This window comes from Protopterus annectens, chromosome 13.part0 (assembly GCF_019279795.1).
Source record: "Protopterus annectens isolate FY-2018-M chromosome 13.part0, PAN1.0, whole genome shotgun sequence".
Lineage (NCBI taxonomy): Eukaryota > Metazoa > Chordata > Ceratodontiformes > Protopteridae > Protopterus > Protopterus annectens.
In genome coordinates this window covers 1278450478-1278470446 of record NC_056747.1, presented here as the reverse complement: position 1 = coordinate 1278470446, position 19969 = coordinate 1278450478, and the positions used below count along the sequence as shown (strand labels likewise).

At 38.0% G+C, this 19969-nt stretch overlaps 1 protein-coding gene across 1 annotated transcript in view; it reads right to left on the bottom strand.

The window, feature by feature from the left end:
- Positions 1-19691, bottom strand: part of CWC25 (CWC25 spliceosome associated protein homolog) — a 564446-nt gene extending 544755 nt beyond the window's left edge. The window contains exon 1 of the mRNA XM_044055290.1: positions 19509-19691. Within this exon, the coding sequence (XP_043911225.1) occupies positions 19509-19526 (18 nt within the window). The 5' untranslated portion in view covers positions 19527-19691. The remainder of the gene's footprint in view (positions 1-19508) is intronic.
- Between the last annotated feature and the right edge of the window lie 278 nt (positions 19692-19969).

The following is a 19969-nucleotide window of genomic DNA, read 5'->3' as shown; positions in this document are numbered from 1 at the left end:
GATCTGCTCTGCACCTCTCCAGGACAGTAACCTACTCATAAAAACACTTCTCTCCCTTCATCTAATACATCCAAACTTCACTGCTTTCCATATACCTCAAACCAACACATTACAAATACAAGACTGAATGGCCATAAAAACGGACTTATATAAGTCCGAGACTTCTATTTCTTGGGATATTTTCTTTTATCTAAGGTATGGCACTCTTGAAGTTACATAAGTTAGGTGGGTGTGGGTGACTTGCCTCCCCCCCACACAAAAAACAAGTTTAAAAGAGAAGAGCAATGTTCAATATTTGATTTTCTCCTGCATTTTCGAACTCCGTTTTTCAGTGCGTCAGCACCCGGCATTTCAAGTGCCGAAATTTCAACAGGGAGCCGCAAGCCACATATGCCAACAAATACTACTGTTGGGCAATGTTGACTCTACCTTGTCATCATTCCTTATTGATGCTGCTAATATAACTGTATGCTTTCTCTCATTTCTAAAACAGACATGTAAAACAGTTAACGTCCTCATATTCACCTGCGTACAAAAAAAATGTATTTGCCTCTGCTGCTAAAACAGTTATCAGAACCTACTAAAATTTTAGCTTCCTACTGTACTACTCATACTATTTCTCTCTATTTACTGTTATATTATTTCTTTGTATTTGAAACTCAATATTAAACAATTAATGTTATATTTCTCCTGTACTACTGCAAAGTAGTTTTACTGATGCTTATTAATTTTACTGTAGTAAGAAAACTTTCATATTTTTACTGCATGAATGGAGACTTTCTTTCCAGGCCTCCGCTGAAAAGCAGTCTTGCACCTAGATGGGCCTTCCCAGTGCTTCCCCATTGTACAGCCATAAAATATGTATATATATATATATATATATATATATATATATATATATATATATATATATAGGAGCGCTACAGAATCCTGAAAGCTCAAAATCCTGAAGCCCAAAATCCTGAGACCAAAATCCTGAAAGTTCAAAATCCCGAAAACTCAAAATACTGAAAACACAAAATCCTGAAAACACACAGGATACTTATTCCAGCACAAGTACATGCAAAAAGAAATAAAACACAAACTATATTACTGTTTTGCAAGTATAAGCAGAGGGCAAGCCCCTGCACCACACGATGGGGCCCCACACGCTACTACTTATATATATCAACTCCAAGATTGCACTTAGTGTGGTGAAGTGCAATCTCGGAGTTGATATATTTAAGTAGCAGGGTGTGAGCGCAACCCCATAGTGCAGGGGCTTGCCCTGCATATAATTGAAGAGTAATATGTTTCTGTATGTACTTGTAGTGGAATATAGTAAGTGTTTGTATCCTGTGTGTTTCCAGGATTTTAAGTTTTCAGTATTTTGAATTTTCGGGATTTTGAACTTTCAGGATTCTGTAGCGCTTCCATATATATATATATATATATATATATATATATATATATATATAAAATCTATATATCAAAGATTTATATATATATATATATATATATATATATATATATATATATATATATATATATATATATATGAGTTGGAATCTGAAGGATCTTTCTATGTTCCCTTATACGCTGTTTCTCTAACTTTGTCTCGCTCCAATTCGTCTCCATTCAAAAGATTTTCACTCTCAGTTCTATAGTCTTTCATCATCCAGCAATCTTTTCTCCATACAGCTTCCTCAATCTACTACTTCTCACCTTTATCCTTCTACCTTCTTCCCTCTAATCTTCTCACTCGTCAATAACCAAGACATCCTACCTTCTAACAAGAAAGAAAGAGATGGACTATGTTAACTGTTTTTATTTATTCTACAATCTTTAATTCTTTAATGTGACTTTACCATTTTTTTCTTTTTATTTGCTTATTATAATATAGTTTACATTTCATGCGTTTACTTTAATGTTGAATGCTGGAGTTTTCTCCCTGGGCCTCCACTGTAAAGAGGACATGCATAGCCAAGTTGGACTATCCCAGTAAACAAACAAAAACAAATACATAACAATAAATCCAGGTGATAAATTGTTACTAGACTTCCGTGCTGTCAATTGTCCATAATGAACATCATGTTCAAACTTAAGACTGCTCATAAGCGTACTTGGTACCACAGCACCTTGGTCCAAAGATCAGTAGCCAACTTTGTAATAATGTCATAAGAATTAAGGACATATGTTCCAGCTCTTGAGCTCTCAACTGATCACCACTTACTGAGCTAGGCCAGGTGGCTGTGGAAGTCCCTAGAAAGATGCAGGAAGCACAAAGAAACAGTGAGGGTGCCCTAGGAACATGTGGCAGATCATTCAGCTCTGTGTGGAATAATCATATTTAATTTCATTTATTTAACATTTGTTTACCGGGAAAGTTCGACTTGGAATAAAGCCAATTTTCAGTGGAGGCCCAGGGAGAAATGCTCCAGATGCATGTCTTTGTAATGTGGGAGGAAAACGGAGCACTCTGAGGAAACCCACATGAACGCAGGGAGGACATGCAGATTCCACACAGAAGGCACCCCAGCAAGAATCGACCCACAGAACCTCTTGCTTTGAGGTGAAAACACAACTGCTGTGCCAATTGAACCTCCACCTATGGATGGGATCCCCCTATACACTGGGGAAGACTATGAATATGGAATCTAAATGGACCTTATTTTGGACCTCAACAGTCAAGATGGCAGAAAGGGACTGGGGTCAAGGAATGGTCAGTAACTGGCATAATGGTAAACCTAGAAATCACTGGTAAATACAGTGATGAGGGAAACAGTAAAATAAACAAGGTCTTCCACACAATGCTAGTAAGGTCTCAGCATCTGACCAATAAGTAATGAAAGGCCAGGAAGGCAGCAGTTACAACAGCAACCAAAGCAAAAGCCAACTATGGTAACACCGCTGAGAATGACTGGCAGATGGCATTTGAGATTCGGTCAAAGCATTTGGCAACTTGCACAGAGGAAGTAGATAAGGCTGTTCTCAAAGGTACAGAAATGTTGACCACAAGTGGGGACATTGTTGGGATGTGGACAGAAAACAGAACGCATGATCTCAGTTCACATTGCTACACTGAGGAGGCAGTGCCAGGAACAACTGCTTTAACTGAGGTCATTTCTGTAGATGAAGGCACAGCGCTGACTAAACAGATCACAAGTGGATGAGACCTGGGCTGGGCTGGAAATGCTAAGTGTTGGACAGTAAGTACTGTGGTTAACACAGCTTTTCAACTTGACATGGATGATTGGGATGGTACATCTGGATTTTCAATCTAAGATACTGGTCCCCATTTTCAAAAAGAAGGAGCAGGAAGGTGTGCTTCAATAAAAGTTGAATCACGTTGGTCAATTTTGTAGGAAAAGCCAAGTCAAGGTGCTGAAACTTTGGCCGATAGCCAGGTCTCTCTCAGCAGGCACAGTGTAGACTCCATCCTGGCCACAGAACAGTGGACTGACTCTCTTGTCCTTACATGGACAATGGAAGGCTTACGGGAGTTGGCCATTACTGTCTACACATGTTCTGTGCCATGAAGAAAGTGTATGAGAAAGCACCCTAGAAAATTCAGGTCTATATTAGATCACCGAACGCTTAAAAAAGTGAACGGTGATTAATCAACCCTATGTAAGTGAAAGCTTATAATGTCGAAGTGTCAGAACAGCGATTTTTTCCCAAGGGACTTAAATATACCAGGGAAAGAATTTGCTTAACAGTTGCTTCAATATTTTGCATTTTCAGCTATTTATGTTCGACCAAGACGCATTTGAAAGAATGAGTCTTTGGTCTTGTAATATAGACCAGAACATTCTTGGGGAAATTGCCACAGCAGTAAGAAGACCTAGATCTGCTTCTGCTTCTTAGTGCCAATTGGTCCCAGCACTTACAGAGAGCTACTGCTCACATACTTACAACTAAACAGGACATGCTTAAAGTGAGCACAGGACTCTTACCAACATTGTTTTTAATCTACCCTCCTGTTCATGAATTTCATGAACAGGCTATTAAGCTGCCGTTGACATTTGGAAGGTATAAAATCTGTTGACATAAGGGATGCATCATTTACATATAGGAAATATTTTCATGTTGCTCTCAGTTTGTTGCTGAAATACCTCAAAATTAGAAGTGTTTTCTCCCCCCCAAAAGTGTGAATTACTTTCTGCATGTCAGGGGAAAGCAACTCCCTCAAACTGAGTACATTATTCACCTCCAAGTCATGTTTGTGACTGAAGATATGGCAACTGGCCTGCACAGTTGGGTTGTGCATCAGCAGCACTGCAGGTGTTGTATCAAGTCCAGGAGGCAAAGCAAGAACTGGGGCAATAGGACAGAGCTTACAGTGTACTAGTTAATCCATAGAGGACAAAAGGATGAAGTCACACATACAAGTGGCACAAGTCAGGCCCCTCCACAAGAGGACTGAGCTCACTACCCACAACAGAGTTAAAAACAAATAGACAATTTAATTACTCGTGGAAGAGAGACTCTGTTGGTCCACTGTGTCACAACAGACAGCTGAGGCAGTTTGGACACCTTGTAATGACGTCTCGACACTTCTCACAAAATGTTTACTGGGTAAAGTTCACTGGGAGTAGGCCACATGGCAGCCTGCCTGGGAATGCTCAGACATTCTGCAAGATGAGCTTGAAACACTTCCTGTTTATATGAAATCTCTTCTGCCCTACTCATTTAGGGAGCACCACAGTCCTCAACACAGAAAATGGCTTAGACAATGGATGAATGCTTTACATAAAGTAAAACTAAATCTCTTTGCATACTGACATATTTTCCAACTGTGGTGCAATGTTTCATCATTATATATACTGAACCAATGCACGAACCTGTGTTATAAGAAAAAAGATCAGCAAATAAAAGCAGGCATAATCCAGTGCCTGTTTCTGGAACAGGGCATTATCTGCAAGCAATCTGTTCATGGGATCATAGGAAGTTACTAGGCTATTGGCCCTGAGGCCTTACAAGCTTAGTCAAGAATTTAGCCCACGGTTTAACAAGTCAGCATCCTACGCCACTGTCCAGCAGGGACATAGGTAGAATCCCGGGGGTGTACTTTCTGTTCCCCATTCAGTTATCCAGGTTGCACTTAAAAAGGTTTAATGAGGTACTCTGTTTTACGTGGAGAGGGAGTCTATTCCACAAAAGGGGGAATCTCTGGGACACATCTGTCCTGCCAACAAGTCCTATTGATGTCACAGACCAGGTTGAGGTCTCGCGTGCGGGTTACTTGAGTGGAGCTTGACTTGTGAATATGCAGCAGTCCCATCAGGGCGGGGTCTGAGATTACTTTGTATGTCAGACAGAGGTCATCTCTGAGGAGTCTGTAGGAGACTGAGTGCAGGGACAGGGCTTTTAGCCTATCTATGTAGGGTAGGGACAGGGCTTTTAGCCTATCTATGTAGGGGTAGACGTTTGAGGCCCTGGATTCTCCGGGTGAGGAATCTCTATGGTCTCTCCAGCTGCTGCATGTGCTTTGTGAGGTAAATGCCGAAAGGGGCACTGTATTCAATAATTGGTCTTATAAGGGAAGAATACAGAGATGTTATGACCACCTTTGTCCCTGGATGAGATACCCTTACTAATGAGGTGGGCCATGTAGAAAGCTTTCTGTACAACGGAGGCAATATAGTGGTCAAAAGTCAGTTTGCTGTCAACCTGGGTTCCCAATACCCTCACGACTGATTGATATGCAATGTGATAATTTGTGGGGACGTCATTCTCCCCAAAAGAGATGATGATGCATTTTTTGGCATTCAGGTTGAGGCCATGTTTCTGGCACCAGTCAATTGTTTGGGTGAGACCCTCTTGGAGAATGTCCACATCAATAGGGGAATCTATGACAACACCCAGCTTGCAGTCATCTGCAAACTTGGTCAGCCATAGCCCACTAGATTTGGCCTGCACCTCTGAGAAGTACATCCTTAACAGCAGAGGCCCCAAAACCAATCCCTGAGGTACACCGCTTGTTACGAGTTTACTATTTGAGATGGTTTCCCCTATTTTGATTATGTGGGTTCCATCACTGAGCCAGTTTGATACCCATCTGGTAACATATGGATTGATCAATCCAAGGTACACGCACGCAGGACAACATGCACGGTCCCAAAAACAGCCAAATCTGTAAACAAAGTGGACCAGCACGAAAAGGATTGCTTAAACACAATTTTAATAATAAATCATCACCACCAATCCAAAGTAATGGTAATAACCATTACTGGAAGCAAACCGGTTTCAGCTTACACAAGCCTTTGTCAATGCTGAAGGAAGTGAAAAGTAAAAAAGTCTCCGCCATGTTAAGCACAATTTATATCCCAGCTCTTAAAGGGACATGCATATAGACCATCAAATAGTGCATTTGCAGTTCCAAATGGAAAAAATTGTTATGTGGAAAACAATACAGCATGTATATTTATAATTATACTTATGTAGGAGATATATAGATTAATAAATAAAGTAATCATCATATATAACTCCTGCTCATCAGAATATTGTTATCAAAATATCTATGCATATATTAAATATAAAGAACATATTATGCATATGAATATAAGCTATAATGTAAAATGTCTGCATATCTTAAAAAATACAATATATCTAATGAAGAAATATAATACATGTTTATATTGTTAATTACCTCATCATTGCTGTTCTAGTATATTTAGTCCTGGTCTGAACAGACCCCCCAATTTAGTAATCCACTTATTTTCCATATCATTAAGCTTCTGGTGCCATCCTGCTTTGAAATTTCTATGTAAAATTATCCTATCTATAATGACAAATTTAAATGTAGCAGATGGGTGTTCAATAGTATGTTTGAACAATGCATTTGTTATACGTCTATTCCTGATAGCACTCATGTGCTCACCTATTCTGAATTTAACTGGCCTGGATGTCTGTCCAATATAAAAAGCAGAACAAGTGCACGTAGCTAAATATACCACCCAATCTGAACTACAATTTCCAAATATCCTGATGTTGAAAACTTGCGAAGTGTTCTTACTTGAAAACTCACTCGTTTTTAATACATATTTGCAAGCAGTACAATGGCCACATGGAAAACAGCCCTTTAATATGTCTCCAAATAAAGTGGTTTGTTGTGGTATGGTGGGAATGTATCTCTTATAATGAGTGAAATATGAATTCATATTTCGTCCCCTCCGATAGGAGAATGAACATTGATCAGGTAAAATTTGATTCAAATGTCATGTGATAATAAAATGCCCCAAAGAATACAATACTTTGTTACATGCTCAGAGTTGTCATCCACGCCACATCATCCGCAATATTCCTAAATCTCAATTTATGAGGATTAAAAGGATTTGCTCTTCTGAACAAGAGTATTCTGACTTTAGTGTTTATTTGTCTAGACGATTCATTAATCGTGGCTATAAGGCACACAATATTTCTACAACCATAAGCTAACACGTACAGAACTATTGGAATATAAATCACATAACTTGGTAACTCCTGTACAACAACGCAATCAACCTATTAGGTTAGTAACTACTTATGGGACAAATACTAATCGCTTTACAGACATTATCAATCAACATTGGGGCATTTTATTATCACATGACAATTTGAATCAAATTTTACCTGATCAATGTTCATTCTCCTATCGGAGGGGACGAAATATGAATTCATATTTCACTCATTATAAGAGATACATTCCCACCATACCACAACAAACCACTTTATTTGGAGACATATTAAAGGGCTGTTTTCCATGTGGCCATTGTACTGCTTGCAAATATGTATTAAAAACGAGTGAGTTTTCAAGTAAGAACACTTCGCAAGTTTTCAACATCAGGATATTTGGAAATTGTAGTTCAGATTGGGTGGTATATTTAGCTACGTGCACTTGTTCTGCTTTTTATATTGGACAGACATCCAGGCCAGTTAAATTCAGAATAGGTGAGCACATGAGTGCTATCAGGAATAGACGTATAACAAATGCATTATAGACGTATAACAAATGCATTGTTCAAACATACTATTGAACACCCATCTGCTACATTTAAATTTGTCATTATAGATAGGATAATTTTACATAGAAATTTCAAAGCAGGATGGCACCAGAAGCTTAATGATATGGAAAATAAGTGGATTACTAAATTGGGGGGTCTGTTCAGACCAGGACTAAATATACTAGAACAGCAATGATGAGGTAATTAACAATATAAACATGTATTATATTTCTTCATTAGATATATTGTATTTTTTAAGATATGCAGACATTTTATATTATAGCTTATATTCATATGTATAATATGTTCTTTATATTTAATATATGCATAGATATTTTGATAATATTCTGATGAGCAGGAGTTATATATGATGATTACTTTATTTATTAATCTATATATCTCCTACATAAGTATAATTATAAATATACATGCTGTATTGTTTTCCACATAATTTTTTCCATTTGGAACTGCAAATGCACTATTTGATGGTCTATATGCATGTCCCTTTAAGAGCTGGGATATAAATTGTGCTTAACATGGCGGAGACTTTTTTACTTTTCACTTCCTTCAGCATTGACAAAGGCTTGTGTAAGCCGAAACCGGTTTGCTTCCAGTAATGGTTATTACCATTACTTTGGATTGATGGTGATGATTTATTATTAAAATTGTGTTTAAGCAATCCTTTTCGTGCTGGTCCACTTTGTTTAAACATATGGAGTGATGCCTAGTTAAGAGAGTTTAGCTATTATGCCTGAGTGGGAGAATAGTATCGAAGGCCTTGGCCAGGTCAAGGTAGGCAGTGTGCACAGTCTTCTCCTCGTCTATGGCCTTGGTGACTGTCTCAAAGAAATCGACCAAATTTAACAGGCATAATTTCCCCTTGACAAAAACCAAACTGTGTGGGATCAAGTATCTGGAGGTTGCCAAAGTCCTTGTTAATGAGGTCCATGATAATCCACTCAATGGCCTTGCAGATCAGGCTAGTTAGGCTGATGGGTCTATAATTTCCCGGTTCGATGGACGCTCCACTTTTGTGCAAAGGGATGACAGTAGCTGTCCTCCACTCGGCTGGGATGAAGCCGGTACTCAGGCTTTGGTTGAATAGGATGCCTAATGGTGCTGCAAGTTCCTGCCTGACTTCATGTAGGATGCAACCTGGGATGTTATCGGGTCCCATGGAGGCTGTGTTTTTTTTTTTGCCTTGGAGAGGGCAGTGATGACTTGTCCCCTAGAGATAAGGGGAGGCAGAGGAGTGAAGTTTTCACTTAACCTGTTTGCCAGCAGGTTGGCTACAACTACAAGGTTTGTGTATGTGGTGTCCTTGACCACCAGTTCTGAGCAGATCAGGGTGCTTCCCTTGAGATTGCAGACATATGTGAAGAAAGCCTCATTTTATTTGACATTTGTTGACCGGGTTAATCCATCTGTGCTAGTGCCCCTTTTCACCGGAGACCTGGCGAGAAAAACTCCACAGTAAAAAAATTATACAAGTATAAAAACTCAAAGTACAAATTTGGAAGTATAAAAAAGGAAAACATTCACAGCCGTCTCAGCTTCACATTAGAAAGTATAAAATTCAAAAAGGACAAGTTATACAGAAGATAAAATCATAGTACACACAGTACTTATGATTGTCTTTAGCAGATGTGGCCAGCTTGGACTCGAAGATTGCTTTGGAGGATTTCACTAGTGTAGTGCTCTTATTTACTTGTTCAGGCTAAGGAGAGATTGCTTCCAATTAGACACCTGCTCCTTCTTGGTCTTGGACAGCATTTTGTTTTCCTTGTACTCTAGAGTTTATTTATTGTAGATGTCCACCAGACAGGTTTACTCTTCCTTGAGGAGGAGGATTTCATCCTGTCTGGTATTCCTGATTCCATGCAGCTATATAAATGCTCTTATTGGTGCAAGTTTGGACATATGTGCCAGTTTCTGTGGAGGGGGAGGGGTCTGTGAAGCTGTTTATACCTTCCCTCAGGAGGTTGTAATCAGCTTTGGAGAAGTTTTCTTGTTTGACACTAGCGGGGGGGGGGGGTTGGGGGAGATGGTGACTTCGAAAGTGATTGCTTTGTGGTCGGACCTTACCAGGGATGATGAGACTGTAGGGATGCTGCAGTGGTTACACATGTTGGTTAGCACCAGGTGCCAATGAAATCAGAACATACAGAACTGACAACACTCAAATTAGGGTGCAAAGCTTTAAAACTACATTATCAGACCCTGGATTTAATAGGACTTTACAAAATAAATGAACAGATGTTTCGCATTTCATTTCTGTTTGGTGATCGAACACCTCAATGTTCTCCTTTCAGTGGACGGCTTTCAAAGGTGGTATTCAAAAGTAAAATTTCCATTAGATTTCCATAAAGTTTTAACTGTAGGTTTTGTTACCACGTTTATACTGTGGCTTGTTTTATGGAAGGCAGTTTCCAATTTTCCACTTTATTGGGATGTGTCCAAAGCTTTATTTGTCTTTTATATTGTTTTCAATCGCCCGAATTCCTGCAAGGACCATGAGACTAGTAAGTATGCAGATCAGTATGAAATAATGCTGCATTATAAAGTCTCATACTGTTTTTATAAAGTCTCATATTGCTATTTTTTTTTTAAATATAGGAATCTTTCTGATGCAGGATTCATTTTACTTAAATGATTTATTAGATCTTGTCTACCCCAAGGGAAGACTGTGAAAGCATACAGGATGGAATAAGGGAACATAAAAGAGATGCATGCATCCAGAAAAGAACAAACAATATGACATGCAAGTGGAAATAAATATAATTTACAGTGGGATATGATCAAGCACAAACAATTCAGTTTCACACACAATATGCATCTCATCTGCTCTAGCCAATGGGGAAGCTGAGCTAGGCTCTTCAGTGGCTTCCTGGACCACATGCCTAATAATTATCTAGGAGCCTATACAACAAAAAGCAGAGGAGAATTAAAAAAACAAGTGAACTTTGAACAATCCTACAAAGTCAAGTGTGGAAGGAGTCCCAAACACAAGTTTTAACTACTAAGAGCTTATGTGCTTTTGTTCATTTTATTTTCAATTGAACTTCAGAGTCAAATTAAACCAATCACACAATTCAAGCTTAAAAGAAGTATCAAATGAATCACATGATCGTCCATAACCAATAAAATACTTCTCAGTTCCCTCTTTTTTCTTAAAGTTACAATGCATTTTAAAACAAATGAACAAACAAATTATTCTCCAAGTAGTCCACAGCAGATGTAGAACACAAGTTTTAATGACAGAATAAAATACAGATAAGCGCTTTCGCAGTAAGCTTCATCAGATCTAAAATGTATTTCAGCTACAATCTTAAAAGTGCAGAAACAGTCACAATCAACAAATCAGAACAAAGTGCATCCAGTATTATTAGCTGCCATAGTAACAACACAAATGCATATTTAAAGCTACAAAACACTCTATATCACATAAAACCATATATGGTGCACAAAATTAAAACAGATGTCAGTATAAACATATCAAAGAACATATATATGTAGAAAATGCATATATACTGAATAAAATGGGATCTGTACTGATCCCCGAATGAAATTTTCACCGAATCACTAACAGCCGGGTATACTTACGCAAAAGTGCTTTTTCCCGAAGAAGCACTTTCGCGTAAATAGGCCTGTTGCAGAGATTGTACTATGGTGCAGATAAGGGAAAATTCATTGTACTATGGTGCGGATAAGGGAAAATTGGAGGTAGTACAATTGCAGACTCTGCACTTTTAAGATTGTAGCTTTGAAATGCATTTTAGATCTGATGAAGCTTACTGCGAAAGGGCTTATCTGTATTTTATTCTGTCATTAAAACTTGTGTTTTACATCTGCTGTGGACTACTTGGAGAAGAATCTGTTTGTGCATTTTCATTTGTTGCACTCCAGTGGTTTACTTTCTTCAGGCATCGCCCTCCTGTTTTGCTGTTTTATTTTGTATTTAAGTTCAAGAAATATAACCAAGTACTAACCAATCAGAAATGTTACTCTCTATATGAAATGGTATAGTATTGCTGACAAAACTTCTAATATAATATTTCTAAAATGAAAACATATTTCTGTAAATAAGAAAATCATGGCTACTAGGAGCAACAGTATTTAGCATTTAAAGTTTTTGTGCCATCAGAAAACATTTAATGTTTACTGTTTTATTAAGACCGGGAAACTTATCTACCCATAGTCTTATCTGCCACCAGGATTCATGACATTCAAGTAGGACATCGTAATTGCCTAAAATTTTTCCATGCTGACAGCATCTACTAAGAAAAACTGGAATTTTTTTTTTAAATTAGTGCACATTAGGGAGTGTTTGGCTAAAAAAATTACTAGTGTACTAGTGTCTTTTTTCTTTACAGCCAAACTGTGTTCGTAAATTCCTCTTGACAGCTCACCGTTTTTCCAACATAGAACCCTGGGCAGGAATCACAAAATGCCAAGTAAACTCCTTGTGAATCACAATTTTATCTGTTTCTCATCCAAAGGTTTAAAATTCAATTATGAACGTTAGAAGTGTTGCTAATAAGTCAGCACTGCTTACACCTACCACATTTGTAAGTAGCACATGTATTTGTTTCTGATAGTGTAGTTTGATGGAGTTCTAACATGGATCTCAGGTTATGAATTATTTTGCAGATAAATGAAACGCTGTCACCAATAAGTCTGGCTAATTCACCATTTCCTAAAATAATCTTCCACTTGTCTCTTTGTATGTCTCTGATAAGATGCAGGTGCCTGGAAAAAGGGAGTGGAAAGGCCATGGTATATTTAACCAAGTATTTGTGGAAGTCCAATCATCTTCCCTTTTTGCCATAGTCTCTGGCTGATTTTTCATCAAAATAGGTTTGGCTTTGTTTGATCTGAGCAGAAATACTTCCTTGACGATATTTGTAAGCCAGTCAATGTCATAGCCTTTTTGGAGAAAAAGCAATTTTAAATACTCTGGTCTATATTACATGATCGAACACATAGTTAATCGAATAACTAAATGTTGATCACTAAATAGCGAAGACCCAAAACAACGAATGGCAGTTTCCACACAGGGAAACAATGCTGTTGTCCTACATAAAAAAAAAAAAAAAAAACAATAAACACAAATGCCCCCCCCCCCCCAAACTAAATATACCACATCCGAGATCGCTCCACAATGAAGAAAGGGCAAAATCCCCGTAACAGCCAAACAACTTCTTTCCCTGAGTGGAAACTGACATTCGCAGTTTTGGGTCTTCGATATTTAGTGAGAGACATTTAGTTATTAAATTAACTAAACGTTCGATCTCGTAATATAGTCCCTAAATACTCTGCTTCTTCCTCAAAAATAGTTCATTTACTGGTCAGCCTACTAAGTCTGATGAATTGTCCTTTTATCTTCCCTTTCTTCATATGAAAGGGGTGCTGACTTTTCCTGTGCAGGTGTCGATTAACAAAGGTCTCTTTTCTGCAAATTTTACTTGCAAACGGAAAAGCTTCTTCCTCTATGGAAACTGTGATGTGCAAATAATTGATGGCCTTTCCTACGCCACTCATAGTGAACCACAGAAATGGAGTACTGAAATTAATGAACTCAAACAATTGATGCAGTTTTACTCTCTGATCCAATACGGATAGATTTACTGTTCATCAGCAAGTCAAATGCAACATAAACAGAACAGTTTGGAGGGACAGGTATAACTCAGAGGACACCGCTGCTCTGGAACAGACTCCCCATCCATGTAAATCAAATCTCACCCCTGTCCATATTCAAGAGCAACTTGAATCTATGGATGGCAAACAGAAAATGTATCCCAAGCCTGCCCCTGTGGTACTAATGGACAGAGGCAGCTCCTAAATGCTTTATCCCATGCATGGGTCTCCTCAAATTATGTATGGTATGATCCTAGTTCTTCCCATTAGAGCTAGTATTTAATTAATTGCCCATGGGATGGGCAACACCAATCTAACACAAAATGGGATAGGTTAATTTGAACATGAAAAAGGAAATTGGTAGGTTTTAAATGTCTGACAAGAACAGCTAGCCTAGTACTTACTTATGAACCTATAAGGCTCCCAAGTGTGTAGTCTACAAGGCTTAGGATTTTTGCATGGAACTGTGTAAACTGTATGCAGAGACAGTTTTATATCCTAGGTAGACTTCAGAGAATTTTTCCTTACATAGTCAGCAAATGATGGCTATGTGATGAGAAAAAGATAAGTAACTTATAATATACTTTTTTTTGCAGCCAATAGTATTAAACTTGGCAATTAGTAGAAATCAAAATCGGCAAAGTTTTACAACAATACACCCTGATGTGCAGTAGCAAGGCCGCCCAAACCCGCCTAATACTCTGCCCATGACCAAAAATACAAATACATCAAATAAGAGATCGCACTACTTTGAGGAACAAGGTAAAGTACATCACATCACAAATATTACTTTTTTCCCTTGTGCTTTTTGCACGGGGCCAGCCAGCCCCCCCCCCCAATTCTTAAAGAAAACATGAACATGACATAAAAACAATAGAAACTGTTGCTATGGTTTGATTTATTTTCTACCTATGTATGGAACTCTATGTTACAGTTTAAAAGTGAGGATTTACTAAAGATGTTTAAAATATGCAGAAGAGATGAATAGGAGAAATCAATGAAAGGAGAAATACAAGCAAATAACATACATCTCATAACTGAATATTAAATGAAGTTCTGAGAAAACAGATGGCACATTAAGCCAAGCTTCTTTCACTTTTTCTCCAATCCATAACACTTCTCGAATTGGATTTTACCAGGCTTTCAATATGGTTAACCACCAACTACTCATCCACACCCTGAAAACAATTTCTTTAGACAAGCATTCTCTCCAATGGTTCCAATCTTATCTGTGCGATAGACAACAAGCCATCCTATGGCAGAATAAACTATCCAATCTCTTACCAAACACCCTAGGTGTTCCCAGGGTCTATTCTTGGACCTCTTTTGTTTTCCATTTATTAATGACCTCCATGCTATCATCCCTAAAGCAAACTGCATTCAATACGCAGACAACTCCACCTTGATTTGCTCTGCCACCTCCCAGCCAGATTTGCAGACATCAACTCAGAATACTTTTAACATAGTTGAAAATTGGCTTTCTGATCATTGTCTGATTTTAAACCCCAACAAAATAAAGATATTACTTTTCTCACCCACCCAAAACTCCACAGTACTTCTCCATTAAGTCTAATAACGGCACCATAATCTCCCCAGATGTCTACACAAAACTCCTAGGAGTTATCATAGATAATCTTAAACTTGATATACATGTCAATAAAATTATCAAAACAAGTAATAAAAAACTTGGCTCACTATACAGGATTAAACCATTCCTAACCCCACATGCTAGAACTGCTATTGCCCACACTCATCTACTCACTACCCTTTTCTATGCCTCCCCTTTACTTACCAACTGATCTCAATAAACTCTCTAGCTGCTATAATCATATAGCTAGATTTGCCACTGGCTTGCCCTACAGAACACATCACTGTACAAACCTAAATAATCTTGGGTGGCTAGAATTGCCCAGGCTAATTCAGTACAACCAACTAATAGTGGCTCATAAAGTACTTAACCAACCTGAAAATACACCTGCACTTAAAAACATTATCTACCCCTACCTCAACCCCAGACCACTTCACTCATCTAATAGACTGGTAGTTCAGACTGTTAAATCCAACAACTTAGCTGGTGACTCTCTGTTCACCAACTCTGTTGTCAAAACTTGGAACTCATTTTCTGCTGACATTACTGTAGAGACTACCCAATCTCAATTCAAGAAAAGTCTCAAACAGTATTTCAAGTCTTAGTGGTTATGTCCTTGCTCCAAGCCGGACTAAATCTCAAGTTATATTTTTGTACCAACTGTATTACACCTGCAATTTATTTGTGTTGTATTTTGTTAAACGGTACTTTTCCATTATCGGGGCAACCGCTCTAATGAGCTGTTGGAAGGTTAGCACACGCAGTCGCACAGATCACTCTGCTGCCGCTGATGTGAGAACAGCCCTCAGTTTTTACTTGAAATTGTGGACAAAAAAAGGAGCAAGGACATTTTTGCAGCTAGTGTATCCCATTTGCATTGTAAAAGACAAAGTCCCTTACTCTTACACGGCATCAGTGAAGGTAACCGTTTTAGAGGGACATCAGTGAAAGGGGCGTGCTTATCATACCATACGAAAACGCTGCGAAGGCTAGTATCACCAAGAAGCACTGCATCTGATTCACACTAGCAAACTCCATCTTACACCGACCATCTCATGCGCACTTTTACAAGACTGACAGTGGAGCATACCAGTCAACATGCTTTCAGTGATGACAGCAGAACTGTATATGAGTGCACTTCTTTGAAGCGATTAAACATGCAATCACTGATGACAGCAGAAATAATTAACTGAAAACCTGCACTGCTGTTAGTGATCTACTAATAAATTTTCATGTTCTCAAATATTAGCTTCAAAATGGTAATTCTAAAAGTAAATTTACGGGGGAAAGGTTACATACATGTAGACATTCCAGTAAAGTTTGGCAATAAGCAAAAACGTAGTATTTATCTTTCACACTGCCCGCAAAAACACTGCCCGTGGGGGAGCACTGCCCACTCCTCCCTTATGGCAATGGTCTACAGTTGTGTATTGTTTTTAATGAAAAAAATATTGGACTAGTTGAACTGTTTTTATGAAAGGTCAATACACAATATATTTTCTCTACTTATATAAAATCATTGCAACCTCATGCTAACCTTCCAACAGCTCATTACAGCTGTTGCCCCGATAACGGAAACGTACCTGTTGAACTATATCATACGTTTGTGAGATTGTATAACTTACATGTCTCTTTAGAGGCTGTAAACTGTGCTTAATTTGTACTATGTATATTTGCTTTTGTAACTACCTTTGGAGCTTTTCTCCCCGGGCCTCTGCTGAAAATGGACATGTATCCAGTCGGACTATCCCGGTCAATGAATGTAAAATAAAATAAATAATCTTGTAGCTCTTAAACCTTTCTGAATTCTTCCATGAATTTCCTAACACGACCATCCTCATTAAGGAATCAAACAGAATATTAACAAGAACTTAGCATATCAAACATAATGCAAGCAAAAGAAGTAAAACACCATCATACAGTGTTTAAATAAGCATGTCTCATTGCTCTCCCTGCTTTCACATCAAAAATATGAGGTACAATATAAACATTACAAGCAAATATGTAACTAAAGCATTTGGCGATATTGTACTTGAGGGCATCACCAGAAGCGCAGTAGCAAGCCCCGCCCAAAACCCGCCCCCATGCTGTTTCATAATCGGGCACTAATGAATATGTATTCCCTCGAAGAATCCTAATACACTGTCCGGCTTTTAGTACGTGTCTTGTGTTGTCTTCGAGAACAATTGTTTGTTTCTTATTTTAATATAAACAAAGAAATGCATATTTATTAAATAAAATACATATTTCATAAACTTTGTTTTGTTCCTGCATCTGGCTGTCTGCAAAGTATATTTGTTTTAAATTAAACGGTAGACTACATGGTCACTTTTTAGCCAACGATTTAATTGGGAGATACATTTTTTTGTTCAAAATAAAGTATATAAGCTCACTTCTTATTCTTGTCCTGACCTAGGGTTACCACCAGTTTTCCTTTAGGCTGGGCAGTCCCTTATTTGGGCAGGTGTGTCCTTGTTGGGGAGGGGGATATGAAAATGGCAAGTGTCCTTTTTTTAAGTTCCCTTTATTAGTTAACTAAAGCTATTATTTTTGCACTTGAATCGCTTACCAACCAACTAAAATTCTAAAAAGAGTGGACTTTTATTTTACCAAAAAAGCTATTATTTTTGTATCTGAAACACTTCAAAATGTAACAAGCAACTAAAATTCAAGAGTGGGCTTTTATTTTTAGCAAAAAAAATAGTCCATTCATTTGCATTGTTTGAATGCCATGTCAATCACGGCTCATTACATATGCAGACCTGGTCATCAATCATTCGCAACACGCCCACTTCTGCGCAAAAAGCAAGGTGAGGCCTTCAAGTACAATATCGCCAAGTATTTGCTTAAATGTCAATGAATATGAGAATTTTTGCAAAAGAAATGTTTACTTATAGTAACCAAGTGATTTGTGTGCAAGCAGAGTAGTTCGTAGTTACATAGTTTGAATATCAGCACCTCATTCATGCCACACTACTCTTGACCTCCCCTGAAAAGGAGTCTTAAATGGCCCAGTCAGACATGCCTAAAACAAATGCCAATGAATAATAAATAAGAAAAGTAAGAGCGAGAACTGAATGGTGTCTTTCAATATCTGTAAATGTGATGTGCTCACATGTATATTTGACAAAGTTAGTAATAAGTAAATAGTCTGGTTATAACTTTACTTTATACTCAGGAATAAAGTTAAGGTTTTGGGTTTGGATTAGCATTTTTGATTTAGGACTGTGATTAGTATTTCAAGTTTATGGTTACAATATTAGTTACAGTATTAGGATTAGTGTTTGTGTTTCATGTTTAGATTAGGGTTTTTAGATTCAGAGTCAGAGTTACAATTAGGATTGCTAAAGGGGGGGGGGGGTGACAGCTAGACCCAAAAACCTTTACCTCAGGTCAAAATGCTACTTCTTTTTTTTTTTTTCTTTCTCTCAGAATGCCTTAGTACCACAGCAACCTTTGGATTAATTTTACGAAAACATACTCATTTAAGGGTGTATATACTTCTCAACGTTTTGTGTCAACTATCAAGAACAAAGCTAAAAATAATCAAGGACGACTTAGAAAGTTGCCAAATTAAGAGAACACAGTGTAACATGGATTTTCTGAAATAAAGGAAGTCTCTAAATGTTATGGTTACTATCATTTGCCATCTATAATTCACTCTCTCAAAATGTCACTGAATTTAGGATAAGAAGAGCGAACTTCTAAGATAAATTCAGGATTACTACAGGGTATAGTGTAGAAACTATTAAATATCGAACTAAACTTGCAAACAGCTCTTTATCACACACTATAAATGGTTTACTATTTTTAAAAACATCCATTATTTCTAACCATGCTACTATGATCTTTAAAAAGCCAATATTATGATTTTGAATGCACAAGTTGAACGGTATGACCCTACCCTCTTGCACATCCAGTGTTATATCACTCTTTTTTACATCTCAGAGATGCTCTTTATCACAGACCACACGCAGCATAACAACTTGAAGATCAAATTCGGAAGTTAATTATGAAACTCCAACACTTTAAACACTGGGGCATTTTCTCATCATGCATTTTGATGTAGCAAAGGATGCCTACATTTTATTAAAGCTAGTTTAGTAACGTATGTGTTGTGTATACATCCCCACACACACACTGTGGAAAAGAAGTATGAATCGCAGGTTTCCCTCACAAAAACTGCTCCTTTACACTGTGGCTCTACAAACCCAAAGCTTGTTGGAAGCTTCTGACACAGACTATTTTACGCCCCAGACCAAGTCTCGAGCAATAACAACTTCAAAAACTGCAATCGATTCACTATTTCGTGAACTCACCAAATCCCCGCCGCCCATTCTGTCGGTTTAGTAGAATATTTACGACGGCTAGTACCCACTTATTTGCCAACTTGCAAAATCCTTTTGCCAAGCTTCTCAACTCGTGTCGCATACAGATGGCATTACAAACACCATACTCCTACAACAAAATAGTCAGCCAACCAATGTCGCACTGACAGTTGACACACACGCCGACGTTGAACGTCACATTGCATTGGGTGGGTTGTTATACCGGATGGTTTTTTACAGCTGTTATTTTCTTGCTTCCAGAATCGGGTTCTTACAGCTCTCATCTTCTTGCTTACAGAATCAAGAACAAGTCCAGAAATAAGACTCAAAAAGTAGTAGTATTTATACTGTTAATTTTAAAAAAGTTGGTAGAATAAGATAATGTGAAATTAACGCTCATTTTTAGATGTGAAGGAAGGGTACAACTCCCAAGCATTGCCTTGAGGGGTGTC